The sequence below is a fragment of the Dendrobates tinctorius genome, unplaced genomic scaffold, assembly GCF_039654945.1.
Source record: "Dendrobates tinctorius isolate UK_male_01 unplaced genomic scaffold, ASM3965494v1 ptg000016l, whole genome shotgun sequence".
Lineage (NCBI taxonomy): Eukaryota > Metazoa > Chordata > Amphibia > Anura > Dendrobatidae > Dendrobates > Dendrobates tinctorius.
Window position 1 is genome coordinate 16,689,980 of NW_027361684.1, and position 16,440 is coordinate 16,706,419.

Genomic DNA, 16,440 nt, shown 5'->3' on the forward strand with positions numbered 1-16,440 from the left:
GGGAGTCTGCGTCCACAGCAGGATAATATCCTGCTGTGCCTTAACCCCACCGGTGTGCTCCTAGATCCGGCGCCAGCAGAAAAACTTCAGTTCTGTGTCCCCTGGAGACTGTGCAGTGTTCTTGAGCAATATAGCAGCGCTGCTCTCTTCCCTGAGGTAAAAAGGTGGGAGGGAGGAGGGGCGGAGAGCAGACAAGGGCGCGCAGACAGGCAAAACCGCGCCTTCCTGGCTCCATCCGCCCCACTGTATGACGCTGTGCAGCGTCATTATCATCATCCAGGGGGGCAGGCCGGGGGCGATAACAAGGGCGGCGGCTTCGGCCGAAGCTGCGGTCTAAAGTACAAATTCCTGCCCGGGAAGGGCTCCAGAGCAGCGCGGTAGTCCGGAGGGGGGCGGAAAATGAACCAAACACCCCCCCCCCGATGAGTGCCATATCGCCCAGACGCCCCTATATACGCAGCGCAGCCCTTTAGAGGGCTGACGCTGCCGCAGGGACAGGAATCCCTGCATACTGTGGCCCAAATATGACAGCCCCCGGCCCCATAGCAGACCACAGCAGTGCTGGGGCTACAATAAAGTTAGTACTGCGAACGCAGCTCCTACCTGCGGCGTCTCAACCTAATATCCCTAGAGGGGGTTAGGGAGGGCGCTTCACCGCCATCAGGAGGAATTCTTCCTCACCTCAGCCTCAACCCAAAAGGCCCAGGGCCTGGGGAAGGAGGGGGGTTCTCGACCTCGAACCATGCACCCGAAGGGCTGGGGAGGGAGCGACATGGGGAAGAGCCATCTCTACCTCAACCGGGTACCGCTAAAAAGAGGACCGAGGAGGGAGCCATGCCGGGAGTCTCAGAGACCCTCTTTTCTTCCTTTGTGTCAAGAAGAATCTTCTTAGGTGTGCCTCCTTGCGACAGTAAGCAAAAACTGAGGTAAGGCGGATGCCGCTCAGGGGTGTATACTGTGGAGGAGGAGCCAGAGCCAAAACTTTTTCAGATTACGCATAGTGTCGCCTCCTAGTGGACAGAAAGCATAACACCCAAGGTCCTGTGTCCCCCAATGAGGCGACAGAGTAAGAACCTATATATGTTTGGTGTCTGTGAACTCGTAATGACCTGGAGAATCATAATGGCAGGTCAGTTTTAGCATTTAGTGATCATGATGAAAAAAAAACCCTAAAAAACTGTGGGATTGCACTTTTCTTTTGCAATTTCACCACACTTGGAATTTTTTCCCCCGTTCGAGTACACGGGATGGTAAAACCAATGGTGTCGTTCAAAAGTACAACTTGTCCCGCAAAAAATAAGCCCTCACATGGCCATTTTAACCAAAAAATAAAAGTTATGGCTCTGGGAAGAAGGGGAGCAAAAAATGAAAATGCATAACCAAAAACAGCTCTGGTCGTTAAGTGGTTAAACATATGCACACGGATTCTGATCTAAATAGTCCCTGGCTTGAAATGACGCAAGATTTCCATTCCTATTTTCCAAAATGCCTATTTCATTGGGGGATACAGCACCCACTCTATGGCCCTTTGGGATATTTTATTTCTATTGCGGCCTATGACGTCTTGCTCTATTCTATTGTACCATTCTTAGTTGTTGTACAGCTTCTCCTTCTAGTATACAGTAGTTTGCAGGGGAAGAGACAACACAGCGTAATTCCTGGAGTCAGCCGCACAGACTCATAGCTTCTTGCATTTCCCAATGAAGGCCACCGGCAAGTACCAAAAATCCTGATTTTTGAATTATGAAAACATCTCAAAGTACATGACAAGAACAATAAAAGTTGTTTTTTTGTTCCAGACCGTTTATTTGCCTGCTGCAAAAACAAAAAAAACATAAAAAAGGTAAAAGAAAAAAAAAAGAAAATTAAAACATCTATGGGTGCCTGCAGAATCTCAAGACACCTCCACACTGCAATGCCAAAGGTTAAAATAATGCTATGATTCAACGCATATTTATGCAAAGAGTGTGAGAAGCACACAGCCGCAAACTTACTGTTAGCTGTTCACTGCAGTGTCGCAGAGGAATCAGAGCAGAGAGGAAAAATAAATACATTTACCCAAATGTTTCCAACCAAAGAAGTCTGGTACTATATGAAGCCTGCTCTTTTAAGATCTGCCATTAGGCAGAGGAGCCCAGAAGAGTTACTTCTGGCAGATTGCGTTATTCGCAAATATCTCCAATCAGCCTTCGTTCCACGTGTCTATAGACCACCTCTAGCAGCTGTAACGGTCCAGCTCATACAGGAGAGTATTGAGATCTTTGCTTCAGATCTCTTTACATTGAATTATTCGGCAGAATATGCAATTTTAAATAAAAGAGAAGCCCATTCTATGCTTAAAGCATAGGTCATAAAAACTGGTAGTTTACAGATTTTTTTCCTTTTCTTTTTAAGTGAAAGAAAACCTTATGAAACAATACGATATCGAGGCATGATGCTAGAGACGTGTTTTTTTCCAGTACCGTTCAAGTAAACACAGGCTTCACATATGGGAGGGTCCAATCTTTTCATGTATAGCTATGCACATATTGGCCCAAAAATCATATATTTGCTCAGTTGGGAGCATTTCATATGTGTCTGAAGATCGGGCGTGCGGCTGTTCCACCTGTCCTTTATTAGTTTATTTTTACATATAAGTATTCACCGATCCATTTCATCTAGTAGTGGTGTGGCATCCCCTGCAATTGACATGGGTGTACTTTCAATCATGGGACTTGGTGAAGGACGAGGAGTTAAGCGCTGCTTCTGTTTCCGCCTTTCTGCTTCTTTTTCATGCAGCCACTTCTCTGCCATTTTTCCCCAGTCAATAGGTGTTTGACTGCTTGGTCTAGTAGTGAGAAAACAAAGAACAAAATGATTATAGCTATAACAGTGAGAACTCTTCCCTAGAACCTGCCAAAAAGTAAACATACACTTTGAGAGCATGAACTGTTCAACCTAAAACCAGTCAATAAAAAAGGGGGTTTATACCACAAAAACATGTATCGCATACCCGTAAGATAGGGGATCGGTGAGGATCTTACAACTGGGACCACTGCCGATCCCTAGAATGGAGTCCTGTGTCTGTGGAAGTGTGCAATGCTATGGGCTGTCATGGGGACAGCATACTAAATCCTAACTATGCAGCATGTTATATAACAGCACATTACATTTAAAACACGTGACTACCTATCCGTAAGATACTGATGATCAGTAGATCGGTGGAAGGTCCAACCAATGGGACCAGCAGTACTCCAATCACATCTGTAAGGCTGGGGTCACATTGCGAGAAACTCGCATGAGTCTCGCATCTCAATACCCGGCACTGCCATCGAGTGTGCGGCTGCATGTATTTCTATGCAGCGGAGCACTCCGGTCCCGAGTATTGAGACGCAAGACTCATGCGAGTTTCTTGCAAGTGTGACCCCGGCCTAAGATGGAGATTGCTAAGCGCTGTACTTGGCCATCTCAATAAGTCCCATAGCTGTTTACTTATGAGACCACCGCTCCCATTTAAACTCCTGTTTTGGCAATCGGTGAGCATGGTTGGACCTCCACTGCTCTAGTAGCCAAATCAGCAAAAGTCCATACTTTCATCACTTATTCCTTTATCCTACATATATGTTGGCAGATTTGGACTCAAATCTAATGTCTCTTCAGGGGATAAGCATTACAGGGAATTCATGCAGCTCCTTGTCACCATTTTCCTGGTGAATAAGCATGGATGGCTGGCCAATTAAAGTGTGCATGTTTATGGGTGAGAGGGGCAAAAAAGCTACAAGTCAAATGACTTATCAAGTGACACCTATCTTGTACACATGTAAAACCAACATTAGTAATTAGAACATAGTACTTACTTAGAAGACTGTTGCCGGTGTCGGGAACTTGTGCTGCTTTGGGAATGGGAGGATTGTGGGGTAGGTACTGGGGTGGGGGTAGCACTTGGTGGCAGCTGATGGTACTGTGGGGTAACAATAGGCTGACTAGGGGTGGCATAGGAATAGCTTGGGGTCATCAGAGGAGTAGCCACAGGTTGCTGAGCTGGAGTTGTGAACACCTTAAAGTACAAGAAAAAGATATTGGTTAATTGAAAAAATAACTAGCAAATTGTCATGCTTATGAGCGATTAACAAGAAAAGTCTTTGCGCAGGAAATATTCTGAATGCAAAAAATGCAATTTCAAAAGCACTCACACCCCCAATAAATGGGTTGCGCAGGACTCAACAATATGGGATTGGCAAGAGTGCAACATTTGGCACCCCCCACTAATCCACACCTGCAGAGGCCGGATATAAACCAGGGCAGAACAGAGCAAGCGCCACTATGCTATATACAGGCATGCTAAGTAATGTGGCTTCTCACACACTTAAAATGAATGGGAGCTGATCTGCAGTACTCTGCAGCGGCCACTAAGCAATGCGCAGGGCTGCGGTGTTATGTCTGGTACGCGGTTTATATCAGGCCTCTGCAGATGTGGATTAATGAGTCTGACACTTGGCACCGCCACCAATCTCATATTAATGACATTCCTATGGACAGGTCATCAATTGTTCAGACCTGTACAAACCCTTTAAATTTAGACTAAAAACACAAAGTGTCATGAATTATGGTAAATTTCTAAATGTGTATTAGGCTTAAAGAAGACTTGTCGCTAGGTAAAATATGGCCAATTTTCACTCCGATATTATCTCTGCTGTTTGTCCGAAAAGATGCTTACATGATAGGCACTGCTCCCACCGCCGCTGCCTCCACCATAACCATACTGACTGGATGCCCACTGAGCAGGGGTGGCATTGGGGTTTTGACCATGTTGTCCAGTGACTGCAGCAATTGCATTGAACATCTGCGAAGTCATGTTCTGTGGCAGGGCATTGACAGCACGAGTGAGATCTGTAAAGAAGAAGAAAACATTTATCATTTATTATTATTAATAATAAATAATAATAATAGGAAAAAAACACAACCAAAACAAATATAGGCACTTGCCTGCAAGATTAATATTGGCGGGAGTGGCACTCATGGAGGCCGGAGTCCTTGTTCTGCTGCTGCTGCTCGGTGTGATACCTGATGAATAAAGTGAAGTATAGTCATGCATGCTCACCTTGTTTGGTTCAAATACAGTTGGCACATTACACACATGAAGAAATTGACTTATTATTTCACCAAAGATGCCTAGACTTTACCTGGTACAGGATCCTGATAGTGGTCTTTAAACCACCTGAAAAGTCCATTGACAGTGGGGAATACATGTCCCCGATATCTGAAGCCTTCAGGTGTTACTGTGACAAATTCCACCCTAAACAAAAAAAAATAAATGTACATGCATTTCTGGTGAATCAAACAGTTTCTCAGCTCAGCCATTGAATAGTTAGCTGCACTCTTACTTTGGTTTCGCTCGTGGCTGATAGCCCAGTAAAAATTTCCCAGGAAGCTCTTTACTGGCAGATATGTAATACGGAATGAATGTAGGTTTTTCCTTCTTTGTTTTTATTAAAAGCTCTTCCAGTTTCTGCTCACAAACAAAAAGAAAGAAAATGTGACCAGGAGAGCATAATATAACAGAAGATAATTAGACTCCTCCATGAAGCTCCGCCTCCGTTGGCATGCAGCCTGCGTACCCTATCTTTAGCATTGGGTATGCAGGCTGTGCCGCTGTATGCGGATGCCCCTGCATGCGTTGTTTTGACAGTGCGGCAATCACACCAAAATTCAACACGTTGCGTCCTGCGCAGGTCGCCACACTGTCAAAACGACGCATGCGGAGGCATCTGCATACAGCAGCATGGCCTGTGTACCCAATGCTAAAGACAGGGTACGCAGGCCGCAAGCCGACGGAGGCGGCGCGACAGGGGGCGGAGCTTCATGGAGGAAGTTCACATCCCTATGCAGCTCCTCCATACGCAAATGTGAAACTAGTCATACAACTGATCCCCTTGTCCATGGAATAAGTGATAACATGATGGGGATCAGACTGCCGGTTCCGCACAGCCATCCAAAGAGCAGGGTTTTCAAATCACAAGAATGAGGCTCTGTATACCGACCCTGTTTGGAGCATAGGTGTGCATACACCACCTCAGCTCTATTTATTGTCAGGGACTAGTGGAGCACTGCATTTGGCAGTCCCATGACAAATAAATGGAGAGAGGCAAGGCATGCGCACCTCCGTCCATTCAGGATGGGGCTACACAATCCTGTTCTTACGGGTTCTAAAGCCCTGACCTTGCGATCACTTGGGTCTTGTTTGGTCAGTAACCTGCAATCAGCACGTTATTCCTTAACCCATGGATAACAGAATCTTTACTTGCTTACCGCAAAATCTGTTTCTCGGAGCCTTCATTGGGGGACACAGGAACCATGGGTGTATGCTGCTGCCACTAGGAGGCTGACACTAAGCAAATAAGAAAGTTAGCTCCTCCTCCGCAGTATACACCCCACCGACTGGAGCTCAATTACTCAGTTAGTGAGAAAGCAGTAGGAGAAGCAATAGAATATAAAGTAAACCAACAATTCAACTAGAACTATATTACATAGAACAAAGTACAGAAGTTGAAAACATGGGAGGGTGCTGTGTCCCCAATGAAGGCTCCGAGAAACAGATTTTACGGTAAGCAACTAAAAATTCTGTTTTGTCTATCGCTTCATTGGGGGACACAGGAACCATGGGACGTCCCAAAGCAGTCCCTGGGGTGGGAAACAAACTTCCATCAGGTCAGCGGACTCACCACCGCCGCCTGCAAGATCCTTCTTCATAGGCTGGCATCCGCCAAAGTGTAGGTGTGGACCTTGTAAAATTTTACAAAGGTGTGAACAGAGGACCAGGTTGCAGCTTTACAAAGCTGCATCGCAGAAGCCCTGTGGTGCACCGCCCAGGATGCGCCCACTGCCTGAGTGGAGTGAGCCTTAATCCCACAAGAGGGCACTCTGTTCTTTATCCGGTAAGCCTCTAAGATAGCCGATCTGATCCAGCGCGCAATAGTCGCCTTGGAGGCCGACAGGCCTTTTCGAGCCCCATCTGGGATGACGAAAAGAGAGTCTGTCTTCCGGAACGCATCGGTTCTAGCCAAGTAGACCTTTGTCGCCGACCAGATCCAGTCTGTTCAAGGAGCGTTCCCGGGGATGAACTGGAGCTGGGCAGAAAGAAGGTAGAACGATGTCTTCATTCAAGTGGAAAGCAGATACCACCTTGGGAAGAAAGGACGGCGGAGGCCGTAGAACAACTTTATCTTGGTGAATCACTAAAGAAGGAGGTTGACAAGAAAGAGCTGCCAACTCCGAGACACGTCGGATGGAAGTAATGGCCACTAGAAAGGCCACTTTCCAAGAGAGAAGAGATAGAGAAACCTCCTTGAGAGGCTCAAAGGGGGAACCTTGTAGAGCCTCTAGAACTAAATTGAGATCCCAGGGATCCACTGGAGCCCGATACGGAGGAAGTGCATGGGCCGCCCCTTGTAAAAAGGTTTTTACCTGCGGCCGAGAGGATAGTGTCTTCTGGAAAAGAATTGAAAGCGCCGAAACTTGCCCCTTTAGAGAACTAAGGGCCAGACCCCCGTCCAGGCCTACCTGGAGGAATGCTAGAATAGAAGGGAGCGAGAAAGACATTGACGGAACGCGATTGGACTCACACCAACGAAAATATGCCTTCCACGTTCTATAGTATAATTTTAGAAGACGAAGGCTTCCTAGCCCGGACCATTGTGTGAATTACCCGATCTGAAAACCCTGACTTTTTCAGTACCGCGGTCTCAATGGCCACGCCGTCAAATTGAGCGACGGAGAATTGGGGTGGTAAATCGGACCCTGAGACAACAGATCTGGTCTGTCTGGAAGTGTACAAGAAGCGTCCGCGAGAAGGTTGACGATGTCCGCGAACCAAGACCTTCTGGGCCAATCCGACGCGATGAGGATGAATAGTACCCCTTCTGCCTTAATCTTCTTCAACAGCTTGGGAAGAAGAGGAAGAAGAGGGAACAGATAGGGGAGCATGAACTGTGACCAAGGAATGGTCAGAGCATCGGCGCCCACCGCGAGGGGATCGCGGGCCCTGGATACGAACCGTGAAACTTTCTTGTTCAGACGGGAGACCATCAGATCCACGTCCGGAGTACCCCAACGAAGGCAAATCTGTTGGAAGACTTCCTGATGCAGGGACCATTCCCCTGCCGCGAGGCCTTTGCGGCTGAGAAAATCGGCGGCCTCGTTTTCCACACCCGGAATGTGTACAGCGGATATCGCTGGGACTGACATTTCTGCCCAATGAAGTATGTTGGATACCTCGGCCAACGCTGAGGAACTCCGAGTCCCTCCCTGGTGGTTGATATATGCCACCGCTGTGGCATTGTCCGTCTGAATCCGGATTGGCAGTCCTTTGAGCAGCTTGTCCCCATGAATCAGGGACAGGAAAATAGCCCGTATCTCTAGGACGTTGATCGGAAGAGTCGCTTCCTGCCTTGACCAACGGCCCTGTACTGTGAAATGGCAAAACACTGCGCCCCAGCCCAGAAGACTGGCGTCTGTCATCACCACTTGCCAATGTACCGGAAGGAACGATCGGCCCTGGGTGATAAGAGGAGATGTTAGCCACCAATTGAGGGACAGCTTGACCTGAAATGAGAGTCGAATTGGAAGATCCAGTGAGGAGACAGACTTGTTCCACTGCGACAGAATGGCCCGCTGAAGTGGTCTTGAGTGGAATTGGGCAAAGGGAATCGCCTCCGACGTTGCAACCATCCTCCATAGAACTCTCAAGGCTGATCGGAGGGAAATGAGTTGGGGGCCCTGAATCAAACGAACATCCCGCCGAAGAGTTACTCTCTTGTCGTCGGGAATGAAGACCTTTGCCTGACGAGTGTCGAAAAGTATGCCTAGAAACACAAGGCGCTGTGTTGGAACTAGGCAGGACTTTTTTGTGTTGATGATCCACCTGAATCGAGCAAGAGTGTCGCATACAATGGTCAGACTTTCGAGAGCCTGGGTCAAGGAAGGAGCTTTGATGAGAATGTCATCGAGGTGCGGGAAGAGCACGAGACTTCTGATCCTCAAAATGGCCGTCAACGCTGCCATGATTTTTGTAAAAACCCTGGGGGCGGTGGCGAGCCCGAAAGGCAGGGCAACAAACGGAAAGTGATCCATGAATTTTTGATGACCCCGGAAGATTGGGACATGTAGATAGGAGTCTTGAATGTCTATGGAGCACAGGAATTCTTGTGCCTACATGGAAGCGATTACTGAACGAAGGGACTCCCATACTGAAATGTCACAGACGGACCCTTTTGTTCAGCTGTTTTAAGTCCAGAATGGGCCTAACCGTGCCTCCTTTTTTCGGCACTACAAACAGGTTCGAATAGAAACCTGTGAACCGCTCTTTTTCTGGTACTGGAACAATCACTCCCGAGTTGAGAAGAGAGTCGATGGCTGTAAAGAAACCCGGAACCAAGGCGGAGTCTTTCGGGGGTCGGGATTCGAAGAATCGATCCCGAGGACGAGAAACAAATTCTATTTTGTATCCTGAAGATACAACTTCCCTGACCCAAGCGTCTTCCACCGAGGCAAGCCATACGTCCCTGAAGACAAGAAGACGGCCGCCCACCTGGGAGTATGCTCCGGTGTTCTGATTCCAGTCACGTGGAGGAAGATCTTCCAGGTCTAGGTCTGGTAGATCTACCCTGGGATGAATGATATCGCCAAGAAGGAGTGGGCCTAAAGGAGACTCTTTTCTTATCTTGGCGCGGTTGAGGCCTCTGCTGGTGGGAAAACGTATCTGATGTCGTGAAGCGACGAAAAGGCCGAAAGGGTCAAAACTGACGTTTCGGAGGGGGTCGACGAGATTTTGACTGGGGAAGAAGGGAGCTTGTGCCCCCAGTGGCATCCTTAATGATCTGGTCCAGCCTATAGCCGAAAAGACGTGATTCCTGAAACGGTAAACTGGTGAGGGACTTTTTTGACGATAAGTCCGCTTGCCAAGCCTTAAGCCAAACTGTGCACCTAATAGCCACCAAGATGCTTGATGCCTGAGCTGCACAGGATGCGGCATCCAGGGAGGCCGAGACCAAATATTCGCCTGCATGCGATATTTGGTCGGCGATATCCGCCAGCTGCTCTGGCTGGTCTCCAGCGAAAATGCCTTGGCGGAGGTCCTTAGCCCATTTCGCTATGGCCTTAGAAGCCCAAGTAGAAGCAAAGGCCGGGCTTAGAACAGAAGACGCCGCTTCGAAGGCGGACTTAGCAAAAGATTCTATGACTCTGTCATTAGTGTCTGCTAGAGATGCTCCCACAGAAATCGGAAGGACCGTGCTGTTAGATAGTCTTGAAACCGGAGAGTCCACGGTCGGTGAAGCTGACCAGTCTGCAATGAGTTCCGACGAGAAAGGATATAACACCCCAAGGCGTTTTCCTCTTTGAAAACGCCTGGTCGGATTTTCTCTGTCTCTGGAAAGAATTTTCTGGAACTCTGAATGATGAGCGAAGACCTTGGAAGGTGGTTTCGACCGTCTGAAAGAAACCTCCTAGTTCGCGGGTTCCACCGGAGAATCTTTGATATTGAAGGACTGGTTAATCGCTGCAATGAGGCTCTAAACTATATCCCTCATATCAGCGATTTGGTCCGAGTCCAGCTCCAAAACATCCATGGAGGGTCCATCCGAGAAAGTCTCGCCTGGCTCAGGGGAGGACGTTCTTGATAAGGGAGGCTGTTTGGACGGACTATGGGGCGATGCGGAACGGGAAGAGGAACCAGACCGGTGCTCCCGTTTCGCTCTTTTGCGGTTAATATTAACAGGCTCGACCGGAGCATCCTGTGACCTGCTGGGTCCTGCAGAAGTCTGTAGTGGCAACTTATCCAGTACGGACACCAAGGTCTGGGACACCTTGGTGAGATCCGCCACAGATTGAGACAGAGAGGAAGCCCACCCTGGGATAGGGGCCTCAACCTCACTCGGGACAACCAGGGGCTCCTGGGTGGTGGGTTCAGTGGGCTTGCTGCAGTCCTGACAGAGGGGAGAAGACTGACCTGATGGAAACTTGCGTTTGCAAGAAGAACATGCAAAATGACTGACTACCACAGAGGAAGAAGCAGAGCGAATTGGTTTAGAATTAGACATTATGAGCTAACCCACTAACAGTGCCAGATGGTTAGGGGACGGAGAGCTGAGGAGGGTGTCAGTCTGCAGCGCAGAGCTACTCACGGAACCTGTGTACACAGCACGCTGAAGCGGAGACAAGCAGCTCACAGGCTGAGGAAAAACTATGAGGTAAAAACGCGCTCTTGAATTCTGTGGGCAGGAATAAGCTCACCAGAGAGGGGGCGGAGCTAACCGCTCTGTTAGGAGAATAAGAAAACTCCACTCCCTCCTATACTGGGAGGAGTGGGCGGGCCCCTGCGACACCTCTAACCCTCAGAGAAGCGGTGGGCGGCGCCAGACAGGCGGGACTGTTCCTCAGAAGAAAAAGCCCGCCTGAAAATGGGGGCGTGGCGTCGCCTGAGAACTAGGCCCGAATTGAAGCCGGGGCCTGGATTAGAAACGGCGGCCGCCGGAGAGCGCGGGGCGGCGCGGAGGTCTAAAGAGAACCGCAGTTTCGCGGCGCTGGGAACGCTAAATACAGATAATGTTGCTTAAGGAAGCTTGCCTGTTCCCCACCGCCCAGGTGGATTACTATCATGGGAAGGAGAGAGGTTCAGCCTGCTGATACTTACCTCCTGCAGTCCTGACTTACCCGATTTCCAGTTGCAATCCGTGTCTCCATCCACTGACAGGCTCTGGTAGGCGAGTGGGTGAGAGACAGAAGGCGAACACGCATACGTGTTTCTGGCTGGTAGACATATGAGGATACGGGGTTGCAGTACAAGCCGTACTCATAGTCTCTTTGTGGGAGTACAGATGTGACTATTCACTCCGTATCCCTCCGGAACCTGTAAAGAAACGACGCACACTGAGGTAGATAAGGGTCTAATGAAAGACCCGTGTCCACCTCCTACTGACACTAAGCTAAACTGAGTAATTGAGCACCAGTCGGTGGGGTGTATACTGCGGAGGAGGAGCTAACTTTCTTATTTGCATAGTGTCAGCCTCCTAGTGGCAACAGCATACACCCATGGTTCCTGTGTCCCCCAATGAAGCGATAGAGAAAGAGGATTTTTTATCAATAAAAACCCTTTAGAACAGAATTTCCAAGTTTCCAGTCTCGTTGGTAGCTCACCAAGTCCTACATACATTACACTTACCTTCTTGTCTCCGCAGTTACAGTCCTGGTAGTACTTGTGGTTGATTAGATCTCTTGCAAAAGAAGCCATCGGTTGGACAAATCGAGCAATGATTTCATCCAAGTCCTCAAACTCCTACTCAAAACAGCATAAAAAAGTACAAACAATTTAGCTACAATGTAAAGAAATATTTTGAATGAATAAAAGTCGTCTGCTAACATAATATAGCATCTCTCCATAGGATGGATCATTACGCTCAAATAGTTGGGGTATAACCCTTGGCACCCCCACAGATCAGCTGATCTGGCACCAGCTAGTTGTATACGTAGAACAGTGCAGCACTGCATGGCTCTGTTCAATGTGTAATGTCCGAGCCAAACAAGGAGAATAGAAGCTGTTCTGCAGGTTCTAGCAGTTGCTCCTACACATTGAACAGAGCCACACAGTTCACAGGTTATGCTGTAAATATCTCACAGGGTAACAGTAATGGCACCTTAACATAACCTATGAAACATTTGTTGACATACCATGTAGACATTCCATATCTTTTCAAAGCAACCCCTATAAAATTAGTAGAAAAAGTGACAGACACCAAAATCACACTGCTGCATTCTAGAACTAGTCCAGCATACCTCAGTATTAATCCAGAGCGTGGAGCCCAAACTAAAGGCATTTTCTTTCCCCTCCTCTCGTACGTCCACATGTTGGTAGATTCCTTCGCTGACCTTCCAGGTGACAGTTAAATGATTTTCTCCTTTACTGCTTGGTCGGATGATGACATCTCCCTGATCCATTGTCTCCATCATCTTCTCAGCTTGCTTGAAGTTTATATTGTGGAAAGATGGATGTGCAATGACTCGTTTGATGTAAGCTGCAAGTAAAGAAAAAAATAAGAAAGAAAATAAGGGGATCATTATTAAAAAAATATTCTCTAATTTAGCATGCCCTCATCTCCCTTTTGGTTTGGTTGGAGCGAGCATTGATAGTAGGGAAAGTTCAGACCAGCTCTCTCCATCTCCAGTGAGGGAGTAGAGTATGCAAAACCACTGGGGAAAACGATGCACTGAGCCTCGTGGCCATGCCAAAGGTGCACGAAGCAGAACAGGTAAAATTTCTACAGAATGGAAGCAGTAATTATCAAACGTAAGGGTGCCATTTATTTTTTCATTGTGTTTAGACGCTATATCCCTTACAAGTCTATGTATTTAGTTTATACAATCAGTTTGAGACTAAGTGCAGCTAAAAAAGACTTACTTGTACGCTGCTGTTTCTTTTTCAGCTCTTCCTCTTGTTTTAGATGTGTAGCTTCTGTATCGAAGTCATAATAAGTGTCCTTGGGCAACTTCCACTCATTGTTTTTGTCCATAAGATCGGATGTACGGCAAGTCATGTCCACGCTGAACTTCTCGATGTTGATCTTCATTATTCGACAATGGACAGTCATTCCCACCTACAACAGAGAAAAAGCTACTTGTCATGCGATAACCAACATAACAGATGTTAGTGGCTACATAAAACCAGTGAACGCATACCTTCACGCGTTCTTCAGGCCGCTTCACTACTTTATCGCTGATAAATTTGGTGGGAATGAATCCAGTTACACCATTGTCCAGCCTGTTTTTAACACCAACTGCTTGACCAGGACAGGAGCCACTGTCAAAATGATTCCATACCTGCGGCATAGATTAAATCAACTGGTTATCGCATAAAATATCAGCTGGGTCGACTTCACAAATTAACTTTATCTACCTCACTGAGCTCTGGAAAGTTATCTTGCTGACAGAATGGACACTGCCAAAGACCCGTCTCGTCGTTCCTGATGGCCTGATCATAACTTTCTCCTTGGGGTCGTCTGTGTGCAATTCCAATTACATTGCAGGTGATAAGTTTACCTGAAAAGAAAATGGTGCCAATTTAACGCGATACTAAACATAAATGGCTAACTTGGAGAAAAATCCAGAAAGATATGCATCAATACCACAGCAGTGGCATAAAACGGATCTCTACATGGACTAAAACTTTTATTAACTTAAACAGGGCCATTCTGGGGATGATCAACTTGGGAGGGAGTTCAGGAAATGCTGTCAATGGCACCACAAAATGTCAAAAGGATAACCGGAGTGAGCCATCATCAGCCAAGAAGTTTGTATAGGAAATACTAGTTCTGCATAAAATAACTTGTAAGGTATTTCTTTGCCACTTAAAAACCATGTGTATGTCAACAGGGATAAATTAACAAAAAAACCAAGAAAAAAAATAAATAAAAGAATGTTCAGCCTGTATGGTATGTTCCTGACATTTAAAGAAAGTGTCATCAATAAAGAGGCATCCGAACTCGCAGAACAGTGATTCTAGGAGTAAACGCAGCTATTTTAACGTTTCGATATGATGTTTTGCAAGTTGAATCTGTGTAATCACCTATGTAGAAAGTCTCAGGCGTTTCTCTGGTCAGCATGTTGAATACTTCTTCTGGGTTGGGTGACCGGTATGGAGTCCTAAGGTCTTTGTATCTGCAGCTGAGCTCTGCACGAATATCATACAATGTAATATGTTTGTCTCCATAACCCTGTAAAGAAGTAAGACAAGCAATGAGACATAATGTCAGGTATTACGTCCGGCTCATACAAGATCGATTGTGGAGTTAGACTTTAGCATTATTCAACTGGTGGAGCAAATTCTATGCGTCCCTATAGATGCGTGTCAAACATGCAGTTCTTTATAGTGCGACCAGAAGCTGATCAACAATGTACTTTTAGATCATATTCACACAAGTACACAAATAAAAAAAAATCATTCAAATTTGATGCAGAAAACTGCAGACGATTTAATTCTCACTAGTTATCCATGTGTGTTTTTATACAGCTCCAGTTATTAAAAATTTATAAGACTACAATTTCCTAGGTTACAGAACTGCCATGTGTCTGTAAAAATTGGATGCTATACGGTGGCTCCATATGGAATTTGTTAAAAATTTTTTGTACACCCATAGAGTTGAATATCCGAATTTCATCCGACCCATGGAAGAAACTAGTAGATAATGCAATTTTTTTCATGCACAGATTTGGTATGTAAAAAAAAATTGCCCCATTGAAAAGCTTTGTTCTTGTGGGAAATTTTTCCAAGTCAATAACGTAGATCGGCTCTAGGTATAACCGTGATTTCGATCAAGAAACAAAAAAAATAACGTACCCTCCAGGTTGTCTTTTAGAGTCCTATTTAACAGTGCAGTGAGCCAGCACCCACTGTTTTTTCCGACAGCACTTGGACCGAAAATACGGTCATGTGAACTTGGCTTTAACTCAAGTTTCACACTTTGAAATGGAAAGGGTGAAATCCACTGAACTATTCGCAGCAGAAATTGACGTGATGCAGAATAATAATAAATAATAATCTTTATTTTTATATAGCGCTAACATTCCGCAGCGCTTTACAGTTTGCACACATTATCATCACTGTCCCCGATGGGGTTCACAATCTAAATTCTCTATCGGTATGTCTTTGGAATGTGGGAGGAAACCGGAGTACCCGGAGGAAACCCACGCAAACACGGGGAGAACATACAAACTCCTTGCAGATGTTGTCCTTGGTGGGATTCGAACCCAGGGCTGCAGCGCTAACCACTGAGCCACCGTGCTGCAGAACAGCTCAAGTCCTCGTGCTAGAGAGACCTGCAGATGAGCGGAGACGTGCAGCTTCGCCTCCACCCCCTTAAATCCACATGGGATGCCTAACACCAACTGACCACATGTGAGTGTACTTTCTTCTTTCATCCACTTTGTTTTATACTTGTCTAATGTACATATTTTATGTCTCAATTTTATAGCACCTTTGATCTGTATAACCACTGCCCTACTTTTTCGGGGAATAAATGATTTAATATCTAGTCTGTCTCCATGCTCTAAGAAACGAACTATACGCCTTTGTTAGATAATTACGCTACTAATTTGTGGGGTTTGCCACGGACCCTCTTAATTAACTCTGTGAATTAAGTAAACCGTGACTGGTGGCAGCGCGTTGTGCACGGTGATTGCGGCTTGCTGGAAGTCCAGAAGGGTTTTATATTGCTGAATGAGGGGCTGCGGCCACAGTATTGATAATTCCCTTACTGCAGAAGCCTAATTGCCGGTTCACAACAAGCAGTCCGTCCGGCGACTAATTATCCTAGGTGCAGTTCCCTGACTGACCTGAGGGTAAGGGGGGCGCCGGAGAGCTGCGAGTTCCAAAGTGGAACTGAGAAAGTGGGATATACATAAATCCCCGCAGTA

The 16,440-nt window shown here is 46.6% G+C and overlaps 1 protein-coding gene across 1 annotated transcript in view; it reads right to left on the bottom strand.

Annotated features, from left to right (window-relative positions):
- Positions 1–1,782: 1,782 nt before the first annotated feature.
- SUPT6H (SPT6 homolog, histone chaperone and transcription elongation factor) overlaps positions 1,783–16,440 on the bottom strand; it is a 78,048-nt gene continuing 63,390 nt past the window's right edge. The window contains exons 26-37 of the mRNA XM_073565521.1: positions 14,594–14,741; positions 13,925–14,067; positions 13,708–13,848; positions 13,430–13,625; positions 12,808–13,046; positions 12,197–12,310; positions 5,364–5,488; positions 5,163–5,275; positions 4,966–5,043; positions 4,697–4,869; positions 3,837–4,036; positions 1,783–2,827 (exon numbers count right to left, since the gene is read on the bottom strand). Coding sequence (XP_073421622.1) covers positions 2,641–2,827; positions 3,837–4,036; positions 4,697–4,869; positions 4,966–5,043; positions 5,163–5,275; positions 5,364–5,488; positions 12,197–12,310; positions 12,808–13,046; positions 13,430–13,625; positions 13,708–13,848; positions 13,925–14,067; positions 14,594–14,741 — 1,857 coding nt within the window. The 3' untranslated portion in view covers positions 1,783–2,640. The remainder of the gene's footprint in view (positions 2,828–3,836; positions 4,037–4,696; positions 4,870–4,965; positions 5,044–5,162; positions 5,276–5,363; positions 5,489–12,196; positions 12,311–12,807; positions 13,047–13,429; positions 13,626–13,707; positions 13,849–13,924; positions 14,068–14,593; positions 14,742–16,440) is intronic.